The sequence below is a fragment of the Pangasianodon hypophthalmus genome, chromosome 4, assembly GCF_027358585.1.
Source record: "Pangasianodon hypophthalmus isolate fPanHyp1 chromosome 4, fPanHyp1.pri, whole genome shotgun sequence".
NCBI lineage: Eukaryota > Metazoa > Chordata > Actinopteri > Siluriformes > Pangasiidae > Pangasianodon > Pangasianodon hypophthalmus.
In genome coordinates this window covers 3,182,694-3,209,415 of record NC_069713.1, presented here as the reverse complement: position 1 = coordinate 3,209,415, position 26,722 = coordinate 3,182,694, and the positions used below count along the sequence as shown (strand labels likewise).

The following is a 26,722-nucleotide window of genomic DNA, read 5'->3' as shown; positions in this document are numbered from 1 at the left end:
ACCCAGCGCGCTACACCTACGTGCGACTGGCCTTCGCGTGTTAGGCGAACGTGATAACCACTACACTACAGAAACCACAACAAGCCACCCGGCTAGCTGATCCCTGGGTTTTGGCTCAGCTTTATAATTATCATTGAAATACTTTTAGTCTGGCAATGCATCTGAATGTAAATTAAAAGTACTATACAAATAACATAAATTTAACTTTTTCCTTTTTTTAATGAGTGGCTTGCACCAGCAAACCCAAAGACATTTATGCATGAGAAGAACTTTGAAAAGCAGGAATTAAAAAAAACAAAACAAAAACAAACAAACAAACAAACAAACAAAAACCCAATGAGTCTGTCCCAACAAATAACCACAAAATGCACACTTCCCAGAAATAATCCTGAGTGCATGAAACATGGAATTGAAACGACTTGTGCTCTTATATTTGGCTCAAATAAAACTGTGTAATAACATTCAATCAGTGCAACAACATAACAGTTGTCCATAATGCGCTGTCGATAATGCATGGTTGATAAATGGCGGCCAGTACTCACCCGTCAATCCCATTGCAGTCTGGAGCAGTCCTTGACTCACAACAGCAGTTTTCACACCAGTGGGTTTCATTTTTAAATGGTAGGTTAAAGACATTGTCCGTTTGTGATACTTAAATTTGCCAAGTAAAAGGCTATAGACTACAACACTCTTGTATAGTATTTATAGTAGCTGATAGTATATTATAATATTCTCATTCGAAACGCTTTTTATAACACTAGTTTTATTTTATTTTGTTCTAGAACACCCGCTTCTAGCCGGTTAGCCCATTAGCATCGCTAGCCCGTTAGCACAGCTACCACAAGTTTGTTTACGCTTCTCACCGATTATTTCTGTTACACTACTGCTCTAAAACACCATGTCGGTTGTGTGTCTGCCTTTGAGTGCAGGTGAGGATACACCCGAGCTTCACTCGGTGGATCTGGAGTTGGAGGCCGTGGAGAAACAGATCCGCGACCTACAGGTGAAGCAGGCCCAGCTGCGACAGCGGAAAGCCGCGCTGGAATCGTCCCGGACTGACGCTCACCTGTCCCAGGTAAATCCGCGGCGGGAAACAAACACTCCCAAAACCTCAACTCCGCGTACTTCTCTGTCCAGGCCTAGTGCACCAAGGAAGCGGCCCGCCCAGGTTTCGTTCACTCCGGCACCGGGGTACCACGGAGCCTGGATGCAGCAGCAGCGGAAGACACGAGCCAGGACCCGGGCGAGGACCTCTCCCCCTCCGCCGCCACCCGTTTTCGAGATCTCGACCAGGAACCGCTTCGCTCCACTTCGCGAGTCGGAAAGCGACGCGGTGATCATCGGAGACTCCATCGTCCGGCACGTCCGTGCTACCACGGCTAAAGGTAAGGTGCGCACTCGCTGTTTTCCTGGTGCTCATGTTCTCGATGTCGCTGCACAGGTACCCGCGATACTGAATGGGAAGAACATCGGAGCTGTGGTCCTCCATGCTGGCACGAACGACACCAGGCTGAGGCAGACGGAGATCCTGAAGAAGGCTTCAGAAGCCTGATTGAGAAGGTACGCAGCACATCGCCCACGACGAGGATCATCGTGTCAGGACCGCTTCCCACGTTCCAGCGAGGAATCGAGAGGTTCAGTAGGCTATTTGCTTTTAATGAATGGTTACAGTCATGGTGTCAAGACCAGAAATTACCCTTTATTGATAACTGGAATATTTTCTGGGAGCGTCCTAGGCTCTACCACACTGACGGCCTGCACCCAAGCAGAGCTGGAGCAGCGGTCCTCTCGGACAACATCTCTAGGACACTACGCACCATCTGACTGGTAAGCCATACCTTAGATTACAATTATAATGGCCACTGTCCAACTCACCAGACTGATACAATTGGCTTAACCCAACCGTCTGCTAGCTGCCTAGAGTCGTCACCTAGGGTACATAGCATTGAGACTGTGTCTGTTCCCCGTGCTGTATTAAAATTAAGAAAGAATAAAGTCTGTTTTAGCAATTTAATAATCATACCTACATTAGATAATAATACTGAGAGTGCAGCCTGCACCTCTACTCTAAAGCTAGGTTTGCTAAATATCAGATCTCTTGAGTCTAAAACGCTCTTAGTTAATGAACTGATCACGGACCAGGAGTATGACGCGTTATGTTTAACAGAAACATGGATTAGGCAGAACAATTATGTTGCATTAAATGAAGCTAGTCCGCCCGCTTATAGCTACATACATCAGCCTCGTTTAACCGGTAGAGGAGGAGGCGTCGCAGTTATTCATAAGGATAATCTGACCATCACACAGGACAAAACTTTAATTCATTTGAAGCACTTTATAGTAACATAAGTGCAGTCGCTAATGATAAGTCATCACAGTCCCTTCCGTTAGTTATTATCTACAGACCCCCAGGACCATACTCTGAATTTCTTAGTGAATTTACAGATTTCCTATCAAACCTAGTTGTTTCTGTGGACCGAGCGTTAATTACCGGAGACTTTAACATTCATTTTGAGAATATAGGCAACCCACTGAAGATAGCGTTTACATCCATACTTGACTCATTGGGAGTCAATCAGTGTGTTGTAGGATCCACACATAAAGCAGGTCATACGTTAGACTTAATATTATCTTTTGGAGTTAATATAACAGATATAGTGATAATCCCGCAGTCTGAGGCAATATCAGATCACAGTCTGATTTCGTTTTGTGTGCGTCACAGTAGCATTGTACACACAGAACCGCGCTACCGAATTAGCCGTACAATAACACCTGCGACCGCGCAGAGCTTTATTAATCACCTACCAGAATTATCCGCTAGTATAGGGTCACCTTCAGACCCTTTAGAACTCGAACAGGCGACAGAATTTTTAGAGTCGACATTCCGCTGCACCTTAGATAATGTAGCCCCACTTAGAAGAAAAACAATTAAAGATAAGAAACTCGCTCCGTGGTATAGTGACCACACCCGCTCTCTAAAACAGAACGCCCGAAAGCTAGAGCGTAAATGGCACCAGACCAAACTCCTAGCATTTAAAATAGCATGGAAAGACAGTATTTTAGCCTATAAAAAAGCTCTAAGGCAAGCTAGGTCCACTTACATATCAACGCTTATAGAAAATAATAAAACTAATCCTAAATTCTTATTTAACACCATAGCAGAATTAACTAGGAATAAGACATCGACAGAAATTTCCACATTAACAGCATACAAAAGTAATGATTTCATGAAATTCTTTGATAGCAAAATTAAAAACATTAGGCAGGAGATACAGGCCCAAAGTCCAAATTATACAATAGACTGGGAGGATAGACTAACCATAGATCAGAGCTTAGAAAGTTTTACTCCTCTTGAAGAGAATGATTTAATCTCGCTCATCTCTTCTGCTAAATCATCAACCTGTCTATTAGATCCGGTACCAACACGTCTTCTTAAGCAAATAGTTGGAACCGTAACTGAACCCCTGCTTAAAATAATTAACTCCTCACTGAGCAATGGGTACGTTCCAAAATCACTTAAATTAGCTGTTATTAAACCACTAGTGAAGAAACCAGACCTTGACCCTAACAACTTAACTAACTATAGGCCGATTTCAAACCTTCCCTTTCTATCTAAAATATTAGAGAAAGTAGTAGCGCAGCAGCTAATTTCATATCTACAAAGTAATAATATCTATGAACTTTATCAGTCAGGTTTCAGGCCCCACCACAGCACAGAGACAGCATTAGTCAAAGTAGTCAATGACTTGCTATTAGCCTCTGATCGGGGTTGCATTAGTCTATTAATTTTACTCGACCTTAGCGCAGCATTCGACACTATCGACCATAATATCCTTCTTCACAGACTGGAAAAGGTCGTAGGAATTAAGGGCTCAGCCCTCGACTGGTTTAGATCTTATTTAACCGATCGCCATCAGTTTGTAGATTTAAACGGTGACCACTCAGCACGTTATCGAGTAGAATATGGCGTTCCGCAGGGTTCGGTCTTAGGCCCACTGCTTTTCACGTTATACATGCTCCCTTTAGGTAACATAATCCGCAAACATAATATTAGCTTCCATTGCTATGCTGATGACACACAGTTATACGTCTCAGCTAGGCCAGATGAGAATAGCCAGTTAAAGAAAGTTGAGGCATGTGCGATAGACATAAGAGACTGGATGCTAAGCAACTTTCTCCTGCTAAACCCAGAAAAAACAGAGGTTCTGGTACTGGGACCACAAGCCGCTAGAAGTAAGTTTAGAGATCACACTGTTACTTTAGATGGTCTCTCTGTTTCAAGTAGTCTAACAGTAAAAGATCTCGGTGTGATTATAGACTCTAATCTCTCATTTGAGGCGCATGTAGATAATGTAAGCAGGTTAGCATTTTTCCACCTCAGAAATATTGCTAAGATTAGAAATATACTTTCGCTAAGTGATGCTGAAAAACTAGTCCATGCATTTATCACGTCCAGATTAGATTACTGTAATGCTTTACTATCTGGATGTTCGTCTAGATGCATAAATAAGCTTCAGATAGTTCAGAACGCAGCAGCGAGGGTCCTGACTAGGACTAGGAAGTATGAGCATATCACGCCAGTCTTATCTACATCTACATCTGGCTCCCAGTAAGATTCCGCATCAATTTTAAAATATTACTCCTAACCTATAAAGCATTAAACGGTCTCGCTCCGCAGTATTTAAGCGATATGCTAGTACCTTACGTTCCGCCACGCCTACTTCGCTCTAAGGATGCAGGCTGTCTATCAGTACCACGCATTGCCAAAACCACGGAAGGGGGCAGAGCTTTCTCTTACCAAGCCCCAAAATTATGGAATAGTCTCCCAGTTAATGTACGTGAAGCAGACACGGTCTCAGTGTTTAAGTCGAGGTTGAAGACTTATTTATTTAACCTAGCATTTAGCGACTAGTGTTTTTATCAAAGGAGTAGATCTGGGGGACTCGTGGATGTTGAGTTTTATCTCCACACGGTGACTGTGAGTGTACCTAACCACTTTCCTTCTCCTTCTGCCGAGCTACACTCCTGAGCTGCCGGTGATCCAGACCTCCCCCCCTTCACTCTGGACCTGTCCACCGGCAATGCTTCATACTGCCACGAAAACGCTTCAGCTGTTTTCCATGGACTACACCAACACACATTGTGCTCACACACACGCACACTACAGTGTAAACCCATATGAGGATGGGTTCTCTGTTGAGCCTGGTTCCTCTCAAGGTTTCTTCCTATCACCATCTCAGGGAGTTTTTCCTTGCCACCGTCGCCCTGCTTGCTCATCAGAGACGGCACACACACACACTTCACTTTACTTTTGTTTGTGTAAAGCTGCTTTGAGACAATGACCTTTGTAAAAAGCGCTATACAAATAAAAATGAATTGAATTGAATTGAATATATTGAACTGACTGGAAGTGTTTTAAAACAAAACAAAAAAAAAAAATAAATAAATAGACGTGATAAACAGGCTGGATTTGCCAGTGATTTTGAAATGTGATTTTAAAAGCACATTGTCCTAATGTCTATCTCTACATTAGTAGCATATATCTTAGAAATGGCTGTGAATTGATGAGATTAATAAATAATAATGGGTTTTACAGTGCATTATTTTGAAAGCCTTCACAGTGAAAGGCTACAGTATGAGATAATGTGTAGGCCTAAATCAGTTATGGTACTTACATTAAGGTTCAGTAAAGCTGGTCCACTGCAAGGGTGAACACACACTGACCTAGATATAGTTTCAGCCATGCAAACCCATATAGACAGAGACTCACATAGGCACACACAAACATAGACTAGCACAGTATTGCTAGCAGATATTCATTATCACCTACTGACTTCTTCACTTACATGAACAACAATCTGGGTGAAACTTACAGGAAAAGGTATAGTTTGACTGATAGACACCCCAGTGTTTGTTTGGCTCAATAACAGTGTTGTGGAAGCGACTCTGAAACTGTAGATTTTCAGGCTACAAGCTGCTTCTAGTTTGAAATAGGTAAGCTACAGTCAAGCTATTCAATTCAATTCAATTTTATTTGTATAGCACTTTTAACAATGGACATTGTCACAAAGCAGCTTTACAGAAATAAATACATTCAAATTAAATTAAATCAAAATAAATTGCAAATGTGTGCATTTATCCCTAATGAGCAAGCCAAAGGTGACGGTCCCTGAGACGATATGAAGAAGAAACCTTGAGAGGAACTAGACTCAAAAGGGACCCCATCCTCATCTGGGTGATAATGGATAGTGCGATTATAAATAATTCTCTTCTATAACTGTGTACTATAGTTTAAATATATATAGTATATATTTATTTAATCATCTCTCTCTCTCTCTCTCTCTCTCAGTATATGCTTAGGTAAAGTCTGCCCACCTTGATTAGAGGATATTACATGATGTTTTGATCCTCTGTAAAATCTATACCAATATTAAGCTGAATATTACAATGTATACTATATACCATGGACCCCATTTTGAGAACCAATGGCATACACATGCTTTACAAAAAAGACAAATAATTAAAATGCATTTTTCACAAAAAAAGATTTAAAATAATGATGATTAAATAAAGTAAATGAAACAGAGTGTGAATGCTTTAAGCCTTAAAGATGCAATGGAATGGATTAGAGATTTTTGAAAGACACGGGTGAAGCGTTATCAGCCCGCAGATGAAAATGTATATATATAAAAGTATATATACACAAACACAAACACACACACATAAGCCATAACATTAAAACCACCTGCCTAATATTGTGTACGTCCCCCTTGTGCCACCAAAACAGCTCTGACCCCTTGAGGCATGGACTCAACAAGACCTCTGAAGGTGTGCTGTGGTATCTGGTAACAAGACGTTAGCAGCAGATCCTATAAGTCCTGTAAGTTTTGCGGTGGGGCCTCCATGGATCGGACTTGTTTGTCCAGTACATCCCACAGCTGCTTGATCGGATTGAGATCTGGGGAATTTGGAGGCCAAGTCAACACCTTGAACTCTTTGTCATGTTTCTCAATTCATTCATGAACAATTTTTGCAGTGCGGCAGGGTGCATTATTCTGCTGAAAGACTGCCATTAGGGAATACCGTTGCCGTGAAGAGGTGTACTTCAACAATGTTTAGGTAGATGCTAAGTATCAAAGTAACATCCACATGAATGTCAGGACCCAAGGTTTCCCAGCAGAACACTGCCCAGAGCATCACACTTCCTCTGCCGGCTTGCCTTCCCATAGTGCATCCTGGTGCCATCTCTTCCCCAGGTAAGTGATGCACACACACCTAGCCTTCCACATGATTTAAAAGAAAAAGTGATTCATCAGATCAGGCCACCTTCTTCCATTGCTCCATGGTCCTGTTCTGATGCTCACGTGCCCATTGCATGTGCTTTCGGTGGTGGACAGGGGTCAGCATGGGCGCTCTGACCGGTCTGCGGCTACACAGCCCCATATGCAGCAAGCTGCGATGCACTATGTGTTATGACACCTTTCTATCATAGCCAACATTAACTCTTTCAACAATTTGTGCTACAGTAGCTCTTCTGTGGGATCGGACGAGGTGGGCTAGATTCGCTCCCCACACGCATCAGTGAGCCTTGGGCACCCATGACCCTGTCGCCGGTTCACCGGTTGACCATCCTTGGACCGCTTAAGGTAGGTACTAACCACTGCATGTGGGGGGGAACACCCCACGAGACCTGCCATTTTGGAGATGCTCTGACCCAATCCTCTAGCCATCACAATTTGGTCCTTGTCAAAGTTGCTCAGATCCTTACGCTTGCCCATTTTTCCGCTTAGAACACATCAGCTTCGAAAACTGACTGTTCACTTGCTGCCTAATATATCCCACCCCTTGACAGGTGCCATTGTACCGAGATAATCAATGTTATTTACTTCACCTGTCAGTGGTTTTAATGCTACGACTCATCGGTGTCTGTATATTTCTATATCTATATCTATAGAGGGAGATATGGCTGTCACTTACACATTTCATAAAATGTTTGTGTGCATGTGTACAGATAAATAATATCAAAGCAATCCTATAAGTTTCACCTTATTGTTATATTTTTCATCTTAAACCATATCATCCAGTAACTAAAATGAAATTAATTAAATGAGTGAGCCATGTAATTCCATTACAAATTCATTCCATCCTTGTAATCATCTTTAGTAATCATCTTGCCCAAAAGTAATCATCTCGCTCAAGAAGAGATAACAATGCTCTAAAATAAAAAGTTAAAAAGAAGAATGTGTTCCTGATTAATAGAAAGAGGATTTAAATCAAGTGAGGTTCTGCTGTACATTCAACAGCACTGGTCATTTATTTTTGATTGTATCCAAGTATCACCAGGATTTGCAGAAAAATGATTTGCAGACTTGATAGAAAACCTGCTTGAAGAAATACTTGCTTATACAGTATAACGCATTCCAAGTTCAGTGCCACTTTGTTGACCTCTGACGGGATGTGCAGCCACGCTGACTTGACGTCACTCTGACCAATGGCGATCTCAAGTTGAAGGGGCGTTTTCTTTGGCTTTTCCTGGTTGGAGATGGGGAATTACATGTTGCAACCTCGAGTCGAACGCATCAATGCTCTTGTCTTCTTGGGCAACTAAAGCGCCACCCTTCCAAATTCAATGGAAAAGCAGAGACTCCCTGATTTCTTGTAAGCAGCTGTTATCTGCCTTGTTGCAAAAGCAAAAGGAGGGGAAGCGCTCCCACCCGGTTTTGGACAGAAAACCTTTTGAACATGACGTCCACTACTGTACCGAAACTGTTCCAGTCACGTTCGGGGCCTCACGTTCGGGCTGTTCCTACAGGACCTGACACTACAGAGATGACAGCTGGTCACTTATTGCAGCAAAGCTTAAAAGGCTAAGCTTGTTTCTGCCCGGTCTCGAACCGGGGACCTTTCGCGTGTGAGGCGAACGTGATAACCACTACACTACAGAAACCACAACAAGCCACCCAGCTAGCTGATCCCTGGGTTTTGGGGAAGAGAAAAGAACGTCTCCATGTCATAGGATCACTCAAGATGGATTTTAATACCTGGTGTCAGTGTTTTGTGGAGAAATGTGAGCCTTTTGGCCTTCCACAATCCTGTGCGATTCATACACGCGCCTCTCTCTGCTCGAATTTTCTCTCTTGACGCTAATACAAAAGTAATACAAACACAATGTCTTCTCTCTTCTGAAATAACCACTGAACACTTCATTCACACTTACGAGTTCAAATAAGTCAGAGATTTCTCCTCTTTCCAGATGCTTACTACTGTACACAGTGCAAACAATAGCTGGCGTCTAAATTTTCAAACGAAAAAAAAACACTTAACAGATTAGCCTTGCAACAAATTTGTAGCGTTACAACATTATACACAGCAGTAAAAATATCTTACAGGAACTACGGAAATTAAATAACAGAATTCACTAAAAACACATTTGGAATGTGAACTTTAAGCTATGAACTTAAAATGTATTTGACTAATAGCTGGCTAGTTTTCTCATACTTAGCATAAAACCCAACAGGGTGGGTGAATTACTCAGAGTGCGAATATAACTTTAAATATAGAACTTAAGTTTTAAAAAACAACTTAGAATTTACTTACCTGATACAAGAAATGGATATGTATTCCACCATTAAGCTTTAATTCTTCCAAAATAACCGGTGAACGTTATATTCACCTTTGTGAATTCAAACTAACAACTGCCAACACACAATGACGTCATACACAAATCTGTATCAAAAGCAGGATTGTTGCTGACGCCTGCTCAAAAAGGCACTAGGCTCTTTTTTTTTTTTTTTTTTTTTTTTTTTAAATAAGGTCACTATAGGGGTCTAAAAGTTTCCAACTCTACCAACAAAGTCTCTAAATTGGCAACATTGCAGCTTTCCTGAGGCAGAGTGTGAACAGTGTGTTGCACTTAACCTAACAGATGGCTCAGCTTTATAATTATCATTGAAATACTTTTAGTCTGGCAATGCATCTGAATGTAATTTAAAAGTACTATATAAATAACATAAATTTAACTCTTTCTTTTTTTAATGAGTGGCTTGCACTAGCAAACCCAAAGACATTTATGCATGGTAAGAACTTTGAAAAGCAAGAATTAAAAAAAAAAAAAAAAAAAATCAATGAGTCTGTCCCTACAAATAACCACAAATTGCACACTTCCCAGAAATAATTTTTCATCTCTTGACGCTATTTTCCACAATCCCGTACCATTTATACACGCGCCTCTCTCTGCTCCAATTTTCTCTCTTGACGCTATTTTTCATATGAAAACAGAGATGGAAGCCCTGGGGCTCTGGCCAAGATCACGACTGGTGAGACATCCTATGAACATGGTTTCCTTGTAGCGTTATCCATGAAGTATGAAAGAGCCCACCTGGCCTACCTGCTCAATGTGCAGAACATCAGGGATGCTGAGGCAGGGCTGTATGGACAGAGGACTATCACTGGGGCACTGAGGAAGGATGACACACCAGCACCGTTTGGGGGTTATCAGGACACTGATGGGTGGCATGGGGTGTCTGTGACTGCACACTATCTGGTGGAGTGCCTTCTTCAAGAATATCAGCGGCAGGAGGCAGCTCTCACTCAGGTCCTACAAGGCACTTTTAGACAGGTGTTCAGGTCTGATTACACAAGCAAAGTTGCTAGAAAAGTGACGCTCGCATCTGGCACAATGTCATTCTATGCTGTGATGAATGAGACCTGGATGAGTCTGAGAGTGAGCAGTCCTTAGAGTCAATGTACTGTGGGCTGGCCAAACGCTATAGTGCTGCTGGTATCCCCAAGGCCAAGTACCAGTGGGTGGACAGGTATGAATCATCACATCACATCACACATCGCATCAAGTAGTGTAAGCGAAGGTAATGAATATATTTAACTGAATTTTTTTATTTCCCTTTTGTGTACTCAGGGACTGCTGTGCTGTTTTCAGAGTCATGGACCCAGCACCTTATGAGCACTTGCAGTGGGATGCCTGGAGGACCACTGAAGCTATCGTGGCAGAGGTTACCGCACGGAACCTCAAGAATTTATGTGCCTCTTGTCTGAAGTACAATGAGGGCATCATTGTAAAACTGGATTTATTTCACTGTATGCGGCGGCTCACCAGGGAGTGTGTGTCAGAGCACCATCCTCTGTACAGCTCCTTCTGCCATTTCCTCTCTGCTGCCTTCTCTGTAGTGGATCAGAGTGACCTAGAGAAATTGAAAAATGCATACAAATTCTGTGGTATTGAGCCTGCTAATCCCACAAAGCAGCATATCAGAGAGCAGTGCAGGACAAAAGTTCCACATCCCAGAGAGCTGGTCCAGAGAGTGGAAGAGGTACTTCAGCATTTCCATCTCGCAAAGGATCCCAACAACATCCTCCTTTTTAAACCCTCAATGCTAAAGGTCTGGTGGATTCAGCATATACACATCCTTAGAGGCTGCCTGAGTGACCCTGAGGTGGAGGAAGGAATTCTTTACAGACATGGGGGAACATTACAACTCAATCATGTAAAGGGTGAAGGAGCTGCTGTGCCCATTTGGATCCCTGTCAGAGGCACCTCACAGCAGGAGGGGTTTCAAGCTCAGTGGATAACAGGGAATCGTGTCTCTCCTGAGCTGTTCCAGGCACAGGGAATGACTGGAGTGGCACGCTGGAATTATCAGCGGCTGGTGAACCTCAAGCAACCGTGACACATCCTACCTGCAGTGTTTCAACCTGTGTTAATGATGGAGTTAAACGGGTCCTCTGTGAGAGTGACAGGGCAGCCCAAATATCCAGCCTTGCATACCTCCAGCAGGGACACAGGAGAGAAGTTTGGCCTTATTTTTTTTAATTATTTGTCTTGTGTATTTATGAATGTGTTTTATCTTGCTTGTATTTATAAATTTCTTAAAACTCTTAGTCCTTATTTACAATACATTTTCAACACCTTACTATAACACATTCTGTATATATTCTTTAGAAAGTTATTTTAATTTTGACGAACTTCTCCTTTAACAGATAATTTTACGCATTGAAAGTGTATAAAAATAGTAAATGTTGAAAATGTCTCTTTAAAAAGGTTACATATTATAACTACGCAACATACAATACAATAAAAATATACTAAAACATGATCAAAACATTAAAATGTTGTATGGTGTTTTCATTGTAAATATAAATATATAAATATCTGAAACATTAACTACTAATGACGACGCCCCCATCGATAATTGTTTATTAATGATAATTTTTACATTTTGCACACCTTACGCAAAGAAAACTCTTAGCAAATGACTTATTTTTGTACTTCATATTGTTTTAATATGTTTATCATATTTTAGGGACTCTACATTAAAAAGAAGTAAAGATCAGGTTTTCGCCAAGGTGGGATTCAAACCGCGGTTCTTATGGGGAGGTTCATCCAACCCACCTCCCAGACACCTACGTGTGACAGAACTTCATATGTGAGATAAACATGATAACCACTACACTACAGAAACAACAACATACCTGTCACCTAGCTGCTGCCTGGGTTCTGGGGAAGAGAAAAGAACATGCTTGAACATTTGCTCAGTAGAGCATTGGTGGTATAGTGGTGAGCATAGCTGCCTTCCAAGCAGTTGACCCGGGTTCGATTCCCGGCCAATGCAGGACCTTTAGCCTGTACATGCAAGTGCTGTGTGGAACAACAGAGCAGAGAGGAATCAACTATATGAAAATCACCTGCTTCAGCATCCACTCTGCATGCTTGCAGCAACTCTTCCTGCTTTCCACTTGCATTGGTTGTTAGCGATTCAGAATTACGTTGTTTTCCACCTCGGCACGTTCGACCCATGATCAATCAATCAATGCTCTTGTCTTCTTGGGCAACAAAAGCACCACGCTTCCACATTCAATGGAAAAGCAGAGTTCCTGATGTCTTGTAAGCAGCTGTTATCTGCCATGCTGCAAAAGCACAAAGGAGGGGAAACCACTCCCGCCCGCTTTTGGACAGAAGACCTTTCGAACATGACGCCCACTAATGTACCGAAACTGTTCCAGTCACGTTCAGTGCCTCACTTTCGGGCTGTTCCTACAGGACCTGATACTACAGAGATGACAGCTTGTCGCTTATTGCGGTGAAGCTCAAAAGCTTCAGCTTGTTTCTGCCCGGTTTCGAACCGGGGACCTTTCGCGTGTTAGGCGAACGTGATAACCACTACACTACAGAAACCACAATGCACCAGTTGGCTACCTGCTGCCTTCCACATATCCTCAGCTCACTCGAGATGACTCTTAATACCTGATGTCAGTGTTTTGTGGAGAAATGTGAGCCTTTTAGCTTTCCACAATCCTGTACCATTCATACACGCGCCTCTCTCTGCTCAAATTTTCTCTCTTGACGCTAATACAAAAGTGATACAAACACAATTTCTTCCCTCTTCTGAAATAACCACTGAATACTGCATTCACACTTACGAGTTCAAATGAGTCAGAAATTTCTCCTCTTTTCAGACGCTTACTACTGTACACAGAGTAAACAATAGCTGGCGTCTAAATTTTGAAAAAAAAAAACCACTTAGCAGATTAGCCTTACGACATTATACACAGCAGTAAAAATATATATCTTACAGGAACTACGGAAATTAAATAACAATAGAATTTACTAAAAACACATTTGGAATGTTGTATCCCTACAACTATGAACTTAAAAAATGTATTTGACTAATAGCTGGCTAGTTTTCTCATAGTTAGCATAAAACCCAACAGGGTGGGTGAATTACTCAGAGTGTGAATATATCTTTAAATATAGAACTTAAGTTTTAAAAAACAACTTACTGAAATTTACTTACCTGATACAAGAAATGGATATGTATTCCACTACTAAGCTTTAATTCTTCCAAAATAACCAGTGAACACTATATTCACCTTTGTGAATTCAAACTAACAACTGCCAACACACAATGACGTCATACACAAATCTGTATCAAAAGCAAAATTATTGCTGTCGTCTGCTCAAAAAGGCACTAGGCTCTTTTTTTTTTTTTTTTTTTTTTTTTTTTAAATAAGGTCACTATAGAGGTGTAAAAGTTTCCAACTCTACCAACAAAGTCTCTAAATTGGCAACATTGCAGCTTTCCTGAGGCAGAGTGTGAACAGTGTGTTGCACTTAACCTAACAGATGGCTCAGCTTTATAATTATCATTGAAATACTTTTAGTCTGGCAATGCATCTGAATGTAAATTAAAAGTACTATACAAATAACATAAATTTAACTCTTTCTTTTTTTAATGAGTGGCTTGCACTAGCAAACCCAAAGACATTTATGCATGGTGAAAACTTTGAAAAGCAGGAATTTCAAAAAAATAAAAAAATCAATGAGTCTGTCGCTACAAATAACCACAAAATGCACACTTCCCAGAAATAATCCTGAGTGCATGCCACAAGGAATTAAAATGACTTGTGCTCTTATATTTGGCTAAAATAAAACTGTGTAATAAAATTCAGTCGGTGCAACAACAGCCCAGTGTTTGGTTGGCTCAATAACAGTGTTGTGGAAGCGACTTTGAAACTGTAGTTCCCCTTCAGGAACTCGAGCTGCGTCACGAAACGCTATGGAAACGCCCCCGCGTGACCGCGCTCTGAATCACGTGTCTAATCCGTCCAATGGATGGGCGAGACGTCACGGGCGGGGTGACGTAGCGACCCGGAAGCATAAAAGCCCGAGCGGCGAGCCCCGCGTTAGCCTCCTGTTTTCAGCGAGCGCTCTGTGTTTATTGTCTGTCTATTTTCTGTCTGGTTGGTGTTTTATCGTTGGCATGCCTAAAGCCAAGGATAAGACGAAGGGCGAGAGCGGGCAGCGCTTCAGGCCGTGTGTTCCTCCCTCTCCGCGATTTATTACGGGCGGGGATACACGCAGTCTGTGCGTTCCCTGTTTGGGAGCGGAGCATGTTCAGTCGGCTCTCGAGGGAGCCGGCTGCGCACATTGCGAGCGTTTACCGCTGCGCACTCTCCGCTCCCGCTGGGCTCTCTTTGAGGAGGGAGCCCTCACTAGCGTGCCTCGCGGTGCCGGCCCCGCTTCTGCCGAGGCAGAGCGGCGGTTGCGCTCGTGGGGCTCGCAGATGGACCTGGCGGAGGGAATGGAGACGGGCCCGTCCCTTTCTCCTTCCTCACCCTCCAGGTCCTCTGTCCCCTCCCTGGGCTCGGAAGCACGCTCTGCGGTTTCTTCCCCCCGGGGAGCGGACTCGGCGCTCCACCTATCGTCCTCCGAGGAGGTCAATGTGGAGAGCGTCGACCCTGAGCCGCAGTCTCCTCAATACGGGGAGCTGCTCGAGGTGGTTGCGCGGGCAGTCGCTAAGCTTAGCATTGACTGGCCCACTGAGTCACGGCCTGAGCCTCAGGGCTCTAGACTGGAGGAGCATTTTTTGCGCAGTAGGCCGCCACCTCCGCCCCGGAGCCTGCCCTTTTTTCCGGACCTCCACACTGAGGTGTCGAGGTCCTGGAATAGGCCGTTTTCAGCCCGGTTGTTCAGCCCCACTTCTTCCCATTACGCTAATGTGGCGGGGCTGGACTACTCCGGCTACAGGGCGATGCCCAGGGTTGAACAGACGCTAGCCAGCTATCTGTCCCCTGCTGCTGCATCGTCCCTGAAGGCTCCGGCGTTGCCTACCAAGCCGCTGCGGACCACCTCAGCGCTGGTAGGCAAGGCGTATACGGCAGCAGGTCAGGCCGGTGCGTGTCTGCACACCATGGCGGTGTTACAGGCGTACCAGGCTGACCTGCTTAAAGAGCTGAATGAGCAGGGGGAGAGTACGTCTGAGCAGGTAGCTGAGCTCAGGCGGGCCGCTGATCTGTCCCTCCGCACCACCAAGGAGACCGCCCGTGCTATCGGTCGGTCTATGGCAGTCCTGGTGGCGGCGGAGAGGCATCTCTGGCTGACCCTGTCCGATATGAAAGAGAAGGACAAGGTCGTGCTCATAGACGCCCCGCTTACTCCCTCGGGCCTGTTTGGCGACGCGGTAGACTCCGTCGTCGAGAGATACCAGCAGGCCCGTGCTCAGGCGGCGGCGTTCCAGCGGTTCCTCCCCCGTCGCTCTCTAGCTCGTGGGGCTGCCGGGCGGGGGCAGCCCCCTCCGTGTACGGCCCCCTCCTACAGGGAGGCCCAAAAGCAGAGCGTCGCCTCCCGTGCTCCCCCGAGGCGGGAGCAGGAGTCGCGACGATGCTCTGGGCCAGGCCCTTCGGGCACTAAGGCGGATCTGAGGACCGTCCTCATGTCCAGAAGGGCCGCGGCTAAGAAGCCCTGATGGTTTTGGCACAGGGCTTTCGAGGGCGGGCCCCTCTCATTTCCCCCATGTCGGTTCGCCGCCTCAGGGCACCCAGCTAACCGCTTCTATTACACCAGAGGTCAGTCTCGAGAGACTGATTCCCTTAGTGAGCTTTCTGGCAGCGTGGAAACTTCTGCCGAATGTGTCTCATTGGGTCCTGCGTACTGTAGAAAGAGGCTACCGAATTCAATTCGGCTCGCCTCCACCTCGTTTTTCTGAGGTTCTTCCCACTGTGGTGGGTCCCGAGCAGGCTCTGGTATTAGAGCAAGAAGTACGTACTCTCCTGAGGAAGGAGGCCATCGAGGTGGTCCCTCCTCACGACAGAGAGTCAGGGTTCTACAGCCGGTACTTCATTGTTCCCAAGAAGGGGGGAGGGCTGCGTCCCATTTTGGACTTGCAGCAATTGAACCTCTCAGTCGCTCGACTGAAGTTCAGGATGCTTACGGTCACTCAGGTCGTGTCTCAGATCAGGTCCGAGGACTGGTTCGTCACGATCGACCTAGAAGATGCGTATTTCCACATCTCCATCCTTCCCCCGCACAGGAAGTTCCTGAGGTTTGCTTTCGGAGGCGAAGCTTACCAGTATCGGGTTCTTCCCTTCGGCCTAGCACTCTCACCCCGCACCTTCACGAAGTGCGTGGATGCTGCCCTGGCTCCTATGCGACTACAGGGCATCCGCATACTGAACTATATCGACGACTGGTTGATTTTAGCTCATTCAGAGCAGATGGCGGCTCGGCATCGAGATGCCGTTCTCGCCCATATGAAGGAACTGGGGTTAAGACTAAACGCCGAGAAAAGCGTGCTTTCTCCAGCTCAGAGAACCGCTTATCTAGGCGTCGTGTGGGATTCGACCACGATGCAGGCACGTTTGTCTCCTGCTCGGATCGAGTCGGTCCTCACAGCGGTTTCAGAGACTGCTGGGCCTATTGGCAGCTGCGTCCAACGTGATACCGTTTGGCCTGCTGCACATGAGACCCCTACAGTGGTGGCTCAAGACCAGGGGGTTTTTCCGAAACAGAGGAAACCCGCTCCGCATGATCAAGGTCACGCGGCGATGCCGCCGTGCCTTAGCTGTGTGGAGAGAACCTGGGTTCTTGTCTCAGGGCCCGGTCCTGGGAGCTCCTGGTCGCCGCATAGTGCTAGCGACGGATGCGTCCCTCACCGGATGGGGAGCGGTCATGAGTGGCCGTCCTGCCCGTGGTCTGTGGAGCGGCCGCCATCTCACTTGGCACATCAACCGCCTGGAGATGCTGGCCGTGTTTCTAGCTCTGAAACACTTTCTCCCAGACCTAAGAGGCCGCCACGTGTTGGTGGTCTCTTACATCAACCGCCAGGGAGGTCTGCGTTCGCGCCCCCTTTATGGGCTGGCGCTCCAGATCCTTGTGTGGTCCCAAGGGAACCTCCTCTCATTGAGAGTGGCCTACATCCCTGGTCATCTCAACGTGGGAGCGGACGCCCTGTCGAGGCAGGGGCCGGTGCCCGGGCAATGGAGACTCCACCCCGAGGTGGTGGAGCTCATATGGCGTATGTTCGGCAGAGCCCAGGTGGATCTGTTTGCGACGCAGGAGACGTCGCACTGTCCCCTTTGGTGCTCTCTGATTCATCCAGCTCCTCTTGGACTGGATGCCATGGTACAGCCGTGGCCGAGGCTGCGTTTGTACGCCTTTCCTCCGGTCGCTCTGCTCCCGGGAGTTCTGGAGAGAGTGCGCCGGGACGGAATTCGTCTACTGTTATTAGCCCCGTTCTGGCCGGGCCGAGTATGGTTCTCGGACCTGATTTCCCTCCTAGACGGCTCCCCATGGGAGATTCCGATCAGGAGGGATCTCCTCTCACAGGCGGGGGGCCATCTTCACCCCCGCCCGGAGCTGTGGAAGCTGTGGGTGTGGCCTCTGAGGGGGCAAAACTCCGCGCTTCCGGTCTCTCAACCGAGGTTGTGGAGACCATCCTCCAGTCCAGAGCTCCCTCTACGAGGAAACTGTACGCCCTGAAGTGGAAACTTTTCACTTCCTGGTGCGGAGACCGCCGGCTTGACCCTGTTCACTGCCCAGATGGTACAGTGCTGGAGTTCTTGCAGGCCCGCCTCTCCGCGGAACTGACCCACTCCACCCTGAAGGTGTACGTGGCGGCTATTGCGGCCTGCCACGCCCCTCTCGATGGCCAGTCAGTGGGCAGGCACCCCTGGGTGACACGTTTCCTCCGCGGTGCGCTGAGGATCAGACCTCCAGCTCGATCTCGGGTCCCCTCGTGGGACCTGGCCGTGGTTTTAGAGGCTCTCTGCAAACCCCCCTTCGAGCCCATAGAGGAGATTTCGGACCGTCTTCTGACATTGAAAACTGCCTTTCTCTTGGCAATTTCCTCTCTTAGGAGAGTGGGGGATCTTCAGGCCCTCTCGGTGGCCCCTTCCTATTAAGACTTTGCGCCTGGTTTGGCCAAAGCATTCTTGTACCCCCGAGCGGGGTACGTACCGAAAGGCTTTCTGTCCGCCTCCCTTCAGGGAGCCCGACCATCGGAAGCTCAATTGTACGTGTCCAGTGCGAGCACTGGACGCGTACGTCCACAGAACTGCCCTGTGGAGAAAGGCGGACCAGTTGCTTGTTTGCTTTGGTCCCCCTAAGAGGGGTTTTCCTGCTTCTAAGCAGACCCTCAGCCGGTGGATTGTAGAATCCATTTCTCTGGCTTTCGAGTCCTCTGGTCTCCCCAGTCCCCTGGGGGTCAAGGCTCACTCTACCCGAGCAGTGGCGGCCTCTAAGGCCTTTCTGGCAGGTGTGTCCTTACAGGACATCTGCAACGCGGCGGGATGGTCCACGCCCCTGACCTTTGCCAGGTTTTATGACCTAGATACCCGAGCCACTCCCGGCTCCTCTGTCCTTGTGCCTTAGGCTTGCCTCCTCCTGGAGGCAGGGACTTGTAAGTCTGGCGGCGTGGGTATACTCGTTCCCATAGCATTTCGTGATGCAGCTCGAGTTCCTGAAGGGGAACGTCTCCAGGTTATGTATGTAACCATGGTTCCCCGAGGGAACGAGACGCTGCGTCTCGGTGCCACACTTCCGGCGTCCCTGCGGCGCTTGCTTCATTTTCCAGTAAGCTAACGCGGGGCTCGCCGCTCGGGCTTTTATGCTTCCGGGTCGCTACGTCACCCCGCCCGTGACGTCTCGCCCATCCATTGGACGGATTAGACACGTGATTCAGAGCGCGGTCACGCGGGGGCGTTCCCATAGCGTTTCGTGACACAGCGTCTCGTTCCCTCGGGGAACCATGGTTACATACGTAACCTGGAGACGATTTTCAAGCTACAAGCTGCTTCTAGTTTGAAATAGGTAAGCTACAGTCAAGCTATTCAATTCAATTCAATTTTATTTGTATAGCACTTTTAACAATGGACATTGTGACAAAGCAGCTTTACAGAAATAAATACATTCAAATTAAATTAAATCAAAATAAATTGCAAATGTGTGCATTTATCCCTAATGAGCAAGGTAAAGGTGACGGTCCCTGAGACGATATGAAGAAGAAACCTTGAGAGGAACTAGACTCAAAAGGGACCCCATCCTCATCTGGGTGATAATTGATAGTGCGATTATAAATAATTCTCTTCTACAACTGTGTACTATAGTTTAAATTTATATATATAGTATATATTTACTTAATCATCTCTCTCTCTCTCTCTCTCTCTCTCAGTATATGCTTAGGTAAAGTCTGCCCACCTTGATTAGAGGATATTACATGATGTTTTAATCACCTGTAAAATCTATACCAATATTAAGCTCAATATTTAAATGTATACTATATACCATGGACCCCATTTTGAGAACCAATGGCATACACATGCTTTACAAAAATGACAAATAATTAAAATGCATTTTCACAAAAAAAGATTTAAAATAATGATGATTAAATAAAGTAAATGAAACAGAGTGTGAATGCTTTAAGCCTTAAAGGTGCAATGGAATGGATTAGAGATTTTTGAAAGACACGGGTGAAGCGTTATCAGCCCGCAGATGAAAATGTATATATATAAAAGTATATATACACAAACACAAACACACACACGTAAGCCATAACATTAAAACCACCTGCCTAATATTGTGTACGTCCCCCTTGTGCCACCAAAACAGCTCTGACCCCTTGAGGCATGGACTCAACAAGACCTCTGAAGGTGTGCTGTGGTATCTGGTAACAAGACGTTAGCAGCAGATCCTATAAGTCCTGTAAGTTTTGCGGTGGGGCCTCCATGGATCAGACTTGTTTGTCCAGTACATCCCACAGCTGCTCGATCGGATTGAGATCTGGGGAATTTGGAGGCCAAGTCAACACCTTGAACTCTTTGTCATGTTTCTCAATTCATTCATGAACAATTTTTGCAGTGCGGCAGGGCGCATTATTCTGCTGAAAGACTGCCATTAGGGAATACCGTTGCCATGAAGGGGTGTACTTCGACAATGTTTAGGTAGATGCTAAGTATCAAGGTAACATCCACATGAATGTCAGGACCCAAGGTTTCCCAGCAGAACACTGCCCAGAGCATCACACTGCCTCTGCCGGCTTGCCTTCCCATAGTGCATCCTGGTGCCATCTCTTCCCCAGGTAAGTGATGCACACACACCTAGCCTTCCACATGATTTAAAAGAAAAAGTGATTCATCAGACCAGGCCACCTTCTTCCATTGCTCCATGGTCCAGTTCTGATGCTCACGTGCCCATTGCATGTGCTTTCGGTGGTGGACAGGGGTCAGCATGGGCGCTCTGACCGGTCTGCGGCTACGCAGCCCCATATGCAGCAAGCTGCGATGCACTATGTGTTATGACACCTTTCTATCATAGCCAACATTAACTCTTTCAACAATTTGTGCTACAGTAGCTCTTCTGTGGGATCGGACGAGGTGGGCTAGATTCGCTCCCCACACGCATCAGTGAGCCTTGGGCACCCAAGTCGCGGGTTCATCGGTTGACCATCCTTGGACCGCTTAAGGTAGGTACTAACCACTGCATGTGGGGGGGAACACCCCACGAGACCTGCCATTTTGGAGATGCTCTGACCCAATCCTCTAGCCATCACAATTTGGTCCTTGTCAAAGTCGCTCAGATCCTTACGCTTGCCCATTTTTCCGCTTAGAACACATCAGCTTCGAAAACTGACTGTTCACTTGCTGCCTAATATATCCCACCCCTTGACAGGTGCCATTGTACCGAGATAATCAATGTTATTTACTTCACCTGTCAGTGGTTTTAATGCTACGACTCATCGGTGTCTGTATATTTCTATATCTATATCTATAGAGGGAGATATGGCTGTCACTTACACATTTCATGAAATGTTTGTGTGCATGTGTACAGATAAATAATATCAAAGCAAGCCTATAAGTTTCACCTTATTGTTATATTTTTCATCTTAAACCATATCATCCAGTAACTAAAATGAAATTAATTACAAGAGTGAGCCATGTAATTCTATTACAAATTCATTCCATCCTTGTAATCATCTTTAGTAATCATCTTGCCCAAAAGTAATCATCTCGCTCAAGAAGAGATAACAATGCTCTAAAATAAAAAGTTAAAAAGAAGAATGTGTTCCTGATTAATAGAAAGAGGATTTAAATCAATTGAGGTTCTGCTGTACATTCAACAGCACTGGTCATTTATTTTTGATTGTATCCAAGTATCACCAGGATTTGCAGAAAAATGATTTGCAGACTTGATAGAAAACCTGCTTGAAGAAATACTTGCTTATACAGTATAACGCATTCCAAGTTCAGTGCCACTTTGTTGACCTCTGACGGGACGTGCAGCCACGCTGACTTGACGTCACTCTGACGAATGACGATCTCAAGTTGAAGGGGCGTTTTCTTTGGCTTTTCCGGGTTGGAGATGGGGAATTACATGTTGCAACCTCGAGTCGAACGCATCAATGCTCTTGTCTTCTTGGGCAACTAAAGCGCCACCCTTCCAAATTCAATGGAAAAGCAGAGACTCCCTGATTTCTTGTAAGCAGCTGTTATCTGCCTTGTTGCAAAAGCAAAAGGAGGGGAAGCGCTCCCACCCGGTTTTGGACAGAAAACCTTTTGAACATGACGTCCACTACTGTACCGAAACTGTTCCAGTCACGTTCGGGGCCTCACGTTCGGGCTGTTCCTACAGGACCTGACACTACAGAGATGACAGCTGGTCACTTATTGCAGCAAAGCTTAAAAGGCTAAGCTTGTTTCTGCCCGGTATCGAACCGGGGACCTTTCGCGTGTGAGGCGAACGTGATAACCACTACACTACAGAAACCACAAAGAGACAAATGGCTAACTGCTACCTGGGTTCTGGGGAAGTCAGAAGCACATGCTTGAACATTCAGCTGAGCTAGAAGGTCCGGCTTGGTGTTGGTGGTATAGTGGTGAGCATAGCTGCCTTCCAAGCAGTTGACCCGGGTTCGATTTCTGGCCAACGTGAGACCTTTAGCCCGGATGTTCAAGTGCTGTGTGGACAAGCAATGGAACAACAGAATCAACTATATGAAAATCACCTGCTTGGGCATCCAGACTGCAGAGTGGCTTCTCTGCATGCTTGCGAGAACTGTTTCTGCCTGACAGGTCGAACGCTTTCCACCTGGGCATGTTCGACCTGTCAGGCGAGGTGCCTCCATGTTCGTCTATTGTTAGCCAGAAGCTAGAGTGCAAACTGTGATGAGCGCTGTAAGTTTTCCTCAGACAGCCAACTGTCTAGTCAGAGTTTTTGATTTGATAAGCAAATAAGTCTATATTGTTGATGGATCTAAAGCAAATACTTGCTTCTACAGTCTAACACATTCCAAGGCCAGTGCCACTTTGTTTAGCTCTGACGGGATGTGCAGCCACGCTGACATGACGTCACTCTGCAAACGGGGAAGGAACTGGTAGTTGAGAAGACTCCCTCCTGTTGACGAATGGCAATTTCAAGTTGAGGGGGCATTTTCTTTGGCTTTTCCTGGTTGGAGGTGGGGAATATCAGGTTGCAACCTCGAGTTGAACGCATCAATGCTCTTGCTTCTTGGGCAATGAAAGCACCACGCTTCCACATTCAATGGAAAAGCAGAGACTCCCTGATTTCTTGTAAGCAGCTGTTATATGCCTTCCAAAAGCACAAAAGAGGGGAAACTGCTCCCACCCGGTTTTGGACAGAAGACCTTTTGCAGGTAGGCAAACACGATGACCACTACTGTACCGAAACTGTTCCAGTCATGTTCAGGGCCTCACTTTCGGGCTGTTCCTACAGGACCTGATACTACAGAGACGACAGCTGGTCGCTTATTGCAGCAAAGCTCAAAAAACTCAGCTTGTTTCTGCCCGGTTTCGAACCGGGGACCTTTCGCGTGTTAGGCGAACGTGATAACCACTACACTACAGAAACCACAACAAGCCACCCGGCTAGCTGATCTCTGGGTTTCGGGGAAGCGAAAAGAACGTCTCCATGTCGTAGGATCACTCGAGATGGATTTTAATACCTGGTGTCAGTGTTTTGTGGAGAAATGTGAGCCTTTTGGCCTTCCACAATCCTGTGCGATTCATACACGCGCCTCTCTCTGCTCGAATTTTCTCTCTTGACGCTAATACAAAAGTAATACAAACACAATGTCTTCCCTCTTCTGAAATAACCACGGAACACTTCATTCACACTTACGAGTTCAAATAAGTCAGAGATTTCTCCTCTTTTCAGACACTTACTACTGTACACAGAGCAAACAATAGCTGGCGTCTAAATTTTCAAAAGAAAAAAAAACACTTAACAGATTAGCCTTGCATCAAATTTGTAGCGTTACAACATTATTCACAGCAGTAAAAACATCTTACAGGAACTACAGAAATTAAATAACAACAGAATTCACTAAAAACACATTTGGAAAGTTGTAGCCCTACAACTATGAACTTAAAATGTATTTGACTAATAGCTGGCTAGTTTTCTCATACTTAGCATAAAACCCAACAGGGTGGGTGAATTACTCAGAGTGCGAATATAACTTTAAATATAGAACTTAAGTTTTAAAAAACAACTTAGAATTTACTTACCTGATACAAGAAATGGATATGTATTCCGCCACTAAGCTTTAATTCTTCCAAAATAACCAGTGAACACTATATTCACCTTTGTGAATTCAAACTAACAACTGCCAACACACAATGACGTCATACACAAATCTGTATCAAAAGCAGGATTGTTGCTGACGTCTGCTCAATAAGGCACTAGGCTTTTTTTTTTTTTTTTTTTAATAAAGTTGCTATAGGGGTGTAAAAGTTTCCAACTCTACCAGCAAAGTCTCTAAATTGGCAACACTGCAGCTTTCCTGAGGCAGAGTGTGAACAGTGTGTTGCACTTAACCTAACAGATGGCTCAGCTTTATAATTATCACTGAAATACTTTTAGTCTGGCAATGCATCTGAATGTAATTTAAAAGTACTATATAAATAACATAAATTTAACTCTTTCTTTTTTAATGAGTGGCTTGCACCAAAAAAATAAAAAAAATCAATGAGTCTGTCCCAACAAATAACCACAAAATGCACACTTCCCAGAAATAATCCTGAGTGCATGAAACATGGAATTGAAACGACTTGTGCTCTTATATTTGGCTCAAATAAAACTGTGTAATAACATTCAATCAGTGCAACATAACAGTTGTCCATAATGCGCTGTCGATAATGCGTTGTTGATAAATGGCGGCCAGTACTCACACGTCAATCCCATTGCAGTCTGGAGCAGTCCTTGACTCACAACAGCAGTTTTCACACCAGTGGGTTTCATTTTTAAATGGTAGGTTAAAGACATTGTCCGTTTGTGATACTTAAATTTGCCAAGTTAAAGGCTACAGACTACGACACTCTTGTATATTGAATTGACTGGAAGTGTTTTAAAACAAAACAAAACAAAAAAAAAATAAATAGACGTGATCAACAGGCTGGATTTGCCAGTGATTTTGAAATGTGATTTTAAAAGCACATTGTCCTAGTGTCTATCTCTACATTAGTAGCATATATCTTAGAAATGGCTGTGAATTGATAAGATTAATAAATAATAATGGGTTTTACAGTGCATTATTTTGAAAGCCTTCACAGTGAAAGGCTACAGTATGAGATAATGTGTAGGCCTAAATCAGTTATGGTACTTACATTAAGGTTCAGTAAAGCTGGTCCACTGCAAGGGTGAACACACACTGACCTAGATATAGTTTCAGCCATGTAAACCCATATAGACAGAGACTCACATAGGCACACACAAACATAGACTAGCACAGTATTGCTAGCAGATATTCATTATCACCTACTGACTTCTTCACTTACCTGAACAATAATCTGGGTCAAACCTACAGGAGAAGGTATAGTTTGACTGATAGACACCCCAGTGTTTGTTTGGCTCAATAACAGTGTTGTGGAAGCGACTCTGAAACTGTAGATTTTCAAGCTACAAGCTGCTTATAGTTTGAAATAGGTAAGCTACAGTCAAGCTATTCAATTCAATTCAATTTTATTTGTATAGCACTTTTAACAATGGACATTGTCACAAAGCAGCTTTACAGAAATAAATACATTCAAATTAAATTAAATCAAAATAAATTGCAAATGTGTGCATTTATCCCTAATGAGCAAGCCAAAGGTGACGGTCCCTGAGACGATATGAAGAAGAAACCTTGAGAGGAACTAGACTCAAAAGGGACCCCATCCTCATCTGGGTGATAATGGATAGTGCGATTATAAATAATTCTCTTCTATAACTGTGTACTATAGTTTAAATATATATAGTATATATTTATTTAATCATCTCAGTATATGCTTAGGTAAAGTCTGCCCACCTTGATTAGAGGATATTACATGATGTTTTAATCACCTGTAAAATCTATACCAATATTAAGCTGAATATTACAATGTATACTATATACCATGGACCCCACATGCTTTACAAAAAAGACAAATCATTAAAATGCATTTTTCACAAAAAAAGATTTAAAATAATGATGATTAAATAAAGTAAATGAAACAGAGTGTGAATGCTTTAAGCCTTAAAGGTGCAATGGAATGGATTAGAGATTTTTGAAAGACACGGGTGAAGCGTTATAAGCCCGCAGATGAAAATGTATATATATAAAAGTATATATACACAAACACAAACACACACACATAAGCCATAACATTAAAACCACCTGCCTAATATTGTGTACGTCCCCCTTGTGCCACCAAAACAGCTCTGACCCCTTGAGGCATGGACTCAACAAGACCTCTGAAGGTGTGCTGTGGTATCTGGTAACAAGACGTTAGCAGCAGATCCTATAAGTCCTGTAAGTTTTGCGGTGGGGCCTCCATGGATCGGACTTGTTTGTCCAGTACATCCCACAGCTGCTCGATCGGATTGAGATCTGGGGAATTTGGAGGCCAAGTCAACACCTTGAACTCTTTGTCATGTTTCTCAATTCATTCATGAACAATTTTT

At 44.7% G+C, this 26,722-nt stretch overlaps 1 protein-coding gene and 5 non-coding genes across 8 annotated transcripts; 2 read left to right on the top strand and 4 right to left on the bottom strand.

Annotated features, from left to right (window-relative positions):
- Positions 1-703: 703 nt before the first annotated feature.
- LOC128318226 (uncharacterized) lies at positions 704-5,386 on the top strand. Of its 3 annotated transcripts, none has more exons than XM_053233794.1 (2): positions 704-1,827; positions 5,112-5,386. In XM_053233794.1, exon 1 carries the CDS (start codon positions 899-901, stop codon positions 1,550-1,552), a length of 654 nt encoding a protein of 217 aa, XP_053089769.1. In that variant the 5' UTR covers positions 704-898; the 3' UTR covers positions 1,553-1,827; positions 5,112-5,386. The 3 variants fall into 3 exon arrangements, with proteins under 3 accessions (XP_053089769.1, XP_053089767.1, XP_053089768.1); XM_053233792.1 differs by having other exon boundaries at positions 5,018-5,386; XM_053233793.1 differs by having other exon boundaries at positions 4,927-5,386.
- Positions 5,387-8,874: 3,488 nt separating this feature from the next.
- Positions 8,875-8,947, bottom strand: trnav-cac (transfer RNA valine (anticodon CAC)). The gene has a single exon. It is a non-coding gene; the product is annotated as a tRNA-Val (tRNA).
- Positions 8,948-12,554: 3,607 nt separating this feature from the next.
- On the top strand, positions 12,555-12,626 carry trnag-ucc (transfer RNA glycine (anticodon UCC)). Its single transcript has one exon. It is a non-coding gene; the product is annotated as a tRNA-Gly (tRNA).
- Positions 12,627-13,116: 490 nt separating this feature from the next.
- On the bottom strand, positions 13,117-13,189 carry trnav-aac (transfer RNA valine (anticodon AAC)). The gene has a single exon. It is a non-coding gene; the product is annotated as a tRNA-Val (tRNA).
- A 9,290-nt stretch (positions 13,190-22,479) lies between these two features.
- Positions 22,480-22,552, bottom strand: trnav-cac (transfer RNA valine (anticodon CAC)). The gene has a single exon. It is a non-coding gene; the product is annotated as a tRNA-Val (tRNA).
- Positions 22,553-23,580: 1,028 nt separating this feature from the next.
- trnav-cac (transfer RNA valine (anticodon CAC)) lies at positions 23,581-23,653 on the bottom strand. The gene has a single exon. It is a non-coding gene; the product is annotated as a tRNA-Val (tRNA).
- Positions 23,654-26,722: the final 3,069 nt, after the last annotated feature.